This window comes from Vicugna pacos, chromosome X (assembly GCF_048564905.1).
Source record: "Vicugna pacos chromosome X, VicPac4, whole genome shotgun sequence".
In the NCBI taxonomy this organism is placed as follows: Eukaryota; Metazoa; Chordata; class Mammalia; order Artiodactyla; family Camelidae; genus Vicugna; species Vicugna pacos.
The window spans coordinates 105,569,815-105,575,814 of NC_133023.1; the positions used below are offsets into that span (position 1 = coordinate 105,569,815).

At 53.0% G+C, this 6,000-nt stretch overlaps 1 protein-coding gene across 2 annotated transcripts in view; it reads right to left on the bottom strand.

Annotated features, from left to right (window-relative positions):
* Window positions 1-5,713, bottom strand: part of CD99L2 (CD99 molecule like 2) — a 94,087-nt gene extending 88,374 nt beyond the window's left edge. For both annotated transcript variants that reach the window (XM_072956501.1, XM_072956500.1), the window contains exon 1: window positions 5,422-5,713. In XM_072956501.1, the coding sequence (XP_072812602.1) occupies window positions 5,422-5,488 (67 nt within the window). In that variant the 5' untranslated portion in view covers window positions 5,489-5,713. The remainder of the gene's footprint in view (window positions 1-5,421) is intronic.
* Between the last annotated feature and the right edge of the window lie 287 nt (window positions 5,714-6,000).

Sequence of the window (6,000 nt, forward strand, 5' to 3'; positions counted from 1 at the left end):
GGGACAAAGGTGAGCCTGACCGCACACTCCCCCACATCCTCAGCAAAGGGGAAGGCTCGGCCAGGACAAAGAGAAGAGTCTGTCTGCTGGCCCCAGACTGCACCCTGCTTCAAACGCAGCCGTCAGGATTGGGGCGGGGGGAGTTGGGGGCATGGAAAAGGCCTCTTGGGACACAGTTGGTAGCCCCCACTGCAGGTGGCCCACGGCATGGGGCACACTCTCCAACCTCCTCATGAAGTAGTTTAAAAATCAAACCCCAGCAAAAGACATCAAGCTGCCTTCCAGAGCCCTCAGAGGTGCTTCAAAACACTCACTGCTGCGCCAAGAACATCACTGCGGTCCGATTTTTGGCGCATTTACTTTAAAATCCTAAACTCAGAGCAGGCTGAGGATTGATTTAAGTTGGCAAAGTTGAAGCAATGAGACATTGCAAGCTAGTTTTTTTTTTTCAAAGAATGAAGAGGACGCTAATACCCATTCCTTAGCTTCTCTTAGTAAATGATAACAAATTTAGTGCCTTAAACCAACACACACTTTTATCTTACAGGTTAGGAGGTCAGAAGTCCAACAGTCTCCCTGGGTAAAATCAAAGTATCAGCAGGGTTGCATTCCTTCTGGAAGCTCTATGGGAGAGCCGGTTCCCTTGCCTTTTTTCCAGCTGCTCGAGGCTGTGTGTGCAGTCCTTAGCTCCGGGCCCCTTCCATCTTCAGAGCCAGCAGCGGTCAGTTGAATCTTCCTCACATGGCATCACTCTGATTCTAACTCCTCAACCGCCCTCTTCTGTATTTAAAGGACCCTTGTCCTTTAATCGGCCAGGATAACCCAGGAGAATCTTATTTTGGCCAACTGATTAGCAACCTAATTCTATTTGCTGCCTTAATTCCCCTTACTGTGTGACCTCACAGTCACAGGTTCCAGGGATTAGGGTGTGGACACCTTTGGGGGGCATTCTTATTATTACTCTGCCTACTACAGCTTCCCACCCACCTCCATTTGGAACACCAACCCGCATGAGAGATTTTCTCACCCATTTCTATTATGTGTTTAGGTTGACTTTAAGCTTTTATATACAAACCAAGACAGGCTGGTCAGTGGACCTGTAAGCAAGCCTCAGGGAGGACCAAGTCTGGGTTGGGGACCAGGAACCCCTGCAGCCAGGCCTCCCCATGCACGTGCTAAGTGCAAAGGGTAGGAGCGGACACATGGCAGGAAAAGCACCAACAGCACGTGGGGAAGAACCCCAAATGGAAAAGTCTGTGCACCTGGAAACTATCTTTCCTTAACTCACAGAACCCAAACCAGCTGCTCCCCACCCTCTGAGCAGCCAGACAGCCTGGTCATCCTCATCCTTGTTGCTGTCATCCCTGCTGCAGGCACCTTCAGGCCCCCTCCTCAATGCCTGCTGACACTGACTCCTGGGTGATTTTTGACTTTGTGTGCTTAACAAGCACACACATTGGTGTTACCTGGTTCGAAAATGATGGAGGGGATGGGGGTGAGGAAGGGGCTGAAAACCAATCGAAACTGGTGAGACTAAAGGCAAACAAGTCCCCAGACCCAGCCAGGCCAGTGCAATGACTGGGATGCATAAGGGCGACCTTGAGCCATCCCAGACAAGGAAGGGCCCCTGCATCGCATCCCCAGGATGCGCCTCTGCAGGGACCACTCCTGCGCCCGGGCAAGCAGGGTGAAGCAGCTCTGGGCCAATCCTGCAGGAGCCCCTGTGGCCTGTCTGGCTCATACCCAGCCCAAGTCAGACCACAGGGCTTCTGCCTGGATCCCAGTGCCACCGGCATGTGGGGCCCACTGGGCTCCCACCCTCTCCCTAGCCCGACCAAGCTCAAAGGCCCTGAAGAGCACCCCCAACCCCGGGGTCACATGCTGCTGCCCCCTTCAGGTGTTCTGCTTGGACACCGCTGAATTTATTTTAAATGGATATAATTCACACACCATACAACTCACCCTTTGCAAGTATACAATTCAGTGGTTCTTGGTACATTCACAAGGTTATATATCCATCACCTCTCTCCAATTCCAGAACATTTCCATCACCCCAAAAGGAAACCCTGTACCTAGTAAGCAGTCACTGCTCGTTCCCCTGAGACCCTGGCAACCACTAATCTACTTGCTGTGTCTAGGGATTTGCCAACTCTGGACATTACATATGAACTAAATCATGCAGTATGTGGGGCTTTGTGTTTAGGTTCTTTCACTTAGCATAAGGTTTGCACTGTAGATTTTTAAAATGCGGCTTGGAGGAAGTTATTAACGGAGCTCAGTCGGAGCCAGGAGTTGTGCTAAGTGTTTTATTCATTTGTACCCATTTAATCCTAGTAACCACCCCCCACGGCGGATGGTGGTATTATCCCCATTTTACAGTTGAGGAAACCGAGGCACGCAGCAGTTTAGTGACTTGTCCTGTGTGGTGGTAGTGCTAGATACCTCTTTTTCTTTTTTAATGGAGGCACTGGGGATTGAACCCAGGACCTCGTGCATGCTAAACACATGCTCTACCGCTGAGCTATACCCACCCCACTGGGCCACCTCTCTTTAAGGGAGCTGACACTTGGAGGTTTGCCAACACGCTGATCACACTTACTCTCGGCCACTTCTCACATTTCTATGACCTGCCCCATTCCTGGACAGATTGGCCTTCACGACCCCTCCTTTGGTTATTCAGATAAACTTGAGTTCAAGTCCAAAACCTTGCTGGACCACGTGTTTTTCATCTGAGTTACCACTCAGTTACTTTTCAAGGCTGTATGCAAGCTGCTTTTATGGACATGAGGAGACGACATGGGTGACAGTGCCAACCTTTCAGGGTAGCTAAGAGGTGCAAAGTGTGTGAGACACGGAGGGCCTGGCGCATGGAAAACACTGGGGAAACAGAGCCCTCGTAAAATTACCACCCAGTCGGACCCCTGAGGTTCTTCTCCCTCAACCTCAAAAGAACAGCTTCCCATTTCTGGAGGTGCAGAACTAGTAAAATACTCAGTGGACTAAAAACCCACCTGTAATTAGAACAGGAACGACTCGGTAACCACCCTTTTAAACTCCTGGGAACCCCAAGTCTGTCTCAACTTTCCTCATCTGGAGGGGTTTCACAAACCATGCTTCGAGGTTCCATGTGCTTTCTGAGACCTCCTTACTAAGGACTAGGACCCAGAATAAAGTGGCTCTTGGGCAGACCCACCTGATCCTGCACTTTGGGGCTCCCGGACAGCCAGTGGGTACCTACCTGGGCACCCCTGTTTAGTGTTTGTTCATTTTGACACGGCAGCTCTGAAACTAACTGCCTGGATCCCCAGAAGGGACAACCAATGCAAAATCCGTATCTGTCATCTTGTTCTGAACAAAAGATCCAAGAAACCGGGTCCCTGCCTTGAAGCAAAAGCTTCTCCTGGTTCAGTGTTCTTAATTAAAATAAAAAAGATCACTGGGTACCAGTCTTATCTGTGTGAGATCCTGGCTCCATAATTCCAAGTCCCTCATCTGGAAGGTGAGGATAATACCTAACCAGCAAAACTGTTGGGGCAATTTAAAAAAATATAGATGTGAAGTGGTACACAGCAAGCACTAAGGAAACGGTAGCTGCCGGCAGGGCTGCAAATCTGAGGGTGACACACACCTGGTCCTCTCAAGACACTTTTGTGGGTTATTAGGCATCATACGAAAGAGCAAACCGGGCCAGGTTCAGAACACTGTCCCAAGGCCACGTGGCCAGTAAGGCACAGAAGGAGGGCAGCCTCCAGGTGTAAAGGCATTATGCCTAGTGCTTAAAAGCAAGGACTGTATAATCAGACAAGCCTGCGTTCAAGTCTTAGCTTTGTCACCTGAGGCAAGTCACTTCCCCTCTCTGTGCCTCCGTTTCCTCATCTGGAAAATGGCTGCACTCATTCGCAGTATCCCCCACCACCTCGCAATTCACGTAGTGTAACACATGATGGTGAAAATCTGAGACCTGATCATTTATATTCTTCCCCTCCTCAATGTGCATACCATGTTGAAGACTTTCAGAAGATAGCCTTGAAGGGAGTATCGTTTTTCTAACTTTCTGTGCTTCCATTTTCAGATTTTCCATATCATTAAGATGCAAGTCAATCAAATGATTAGACTTTTTCCCACAAATGCATCATACACAAAATAGAAATCTTCACCCCAAAGGGAAAAATGAAACAAAGTTCAACAACCCTGTAACTTGCTTTATTTTTCTTCATGACACTAACAATGCAGCATAGGGATTGGGATGTGTTTGCGCTCATTTTTCTCCCCCACCAGGACGTCAGCTCCACCAGCAGAGCATCTGAGGTGTGTTTACTGCTGTAGCATCTAGAACAGAGCCCGGCTCCTTTGCAGAATGGTGAATGGTTCTTCTTGTACAGACTCCCTGAGGGTTGCCCACATGAGAAACATTTCTGCATCTCTTGCAAAACTGCCTTGGATTGTCTACTGTTTTCCCGAGTTCCTTACATATAACACCAACCTCATGAGGACTCAGTATTAGGACACAGTTTTTGTGAGCTCATATATTTTTCACTAGCTGAATCTGCCTTTGTGTAATGAGCACAATTCTGTGCTCAACTTCTGTGTTTTCCTCAGCCCCTTTTTCTGATGTGGAGATGTGATATAAGTGTAAGAAGATTCCGCTGGTACTCCTGGGAGACTATTTTTAACTACAGACTGCATTTATTCTAAGACGATCAGTAGGTCAGGGGCGGGGCCTGAGATGCTGCATTACTAGCAAGTCCTAGGTGATGCCCATGCGGGCCTGGACCACACTTTGCGTAGCGATGGTCTAAGAAACATGCTCCTTTGATTTGGTAGAATGTCTCTCTTCTCCTTGGCAAAATATCACCAATGGCTCGAACACTGGGGCGGGAGCCAGAAGCACCTGGGGAGCTGGTTAGAACTACACATCGCTGTCCCCCGTCCACCACCCCCCATCCCTGCCGCCGAGATCCTGACAAAGTAGGAGTGCGTACAGGAAGCTCCCCAGGTGCTGTTTCTGCAGGTGGCCTTGAAACACATTTTGAGAAGCCCTGCTCATGGGAACGGGTGCTCTCTTCCAGGTTTTCCCAAAGGCAATCGCCTGGAGACAGCTGTTGTCACCGGTGGTGACACCCTGTTCAGGATTTCAAGAGATGACTCTTGCTGTTTCTACCCAGCACCCAGAAGGCTCCCAACCCCTCCCATTGGCCACAAGGACCGCGGCGGGGTCAGCCCCCGCGGGCCCGGGGCTCGCACCTCCGCCCCCCGCCCCCCGCCCCGCGCGCGGCCACGCCTGCCCGCCGGCCGCCTCTGCAGCAGGCCCTCGGGGCGGGGGCCGGGCCGCTCATGCGCACCACCCGGCCTCCCCAGCGCAGAGCCCCCGCCCCGTGGGTCCACAGGGCGGGGTCCCCGCGCGCCCCTCGCCCGCCTTACCTCTCTGGACCAGAGTGGCCAAGGAGAAAATGAGGTAGATGAGGAACGCCGAGCGCAAGGCCACCATGGCTAGGAGCGGGCGGACGGGACCCACAGGCGCACACCGCGAGAGCGCCCGGAGGGGAGGTCGGCGAGGAGCGGGGAAGAAGGAGGCGGAGCCGCAGGGGGAGGAGCCCGGCCACCACTGCAGGGTCTGGCCAGAACCGGCGCGCGCGCGCGCGCGACGCGGCCGGGAGGGTGGAGGAGGGGCGCGCACGAGCCCCGGCCCCGGGGTGTGCCCTGCGGGGATGAGGTGGGGCGGCGCCGCGAATGTGGCGCGAGGGGCGGGGCGAGCCTGCACTCTCGGGGGCGGGGTCGCTGCGCGGAAGGCGGGACCTCAGCTTCGGGGCGGGGCTGATGCCCAAGGGGCGGGGCCCGCGGGCACCCGCGGTCTGGCACGCGGCCCGCGGGCCGCTTCACAACCACGCCCTTGAGAAAGAAGTATCAGAGGTGGGCCCTGGGGGCCCCGAGCAGGCAGTTCGCAGTGGCTGGGGAGCCGGAGGCGCCGGCAGCGAGGATATGCGGTGGTTTCCACCTGGC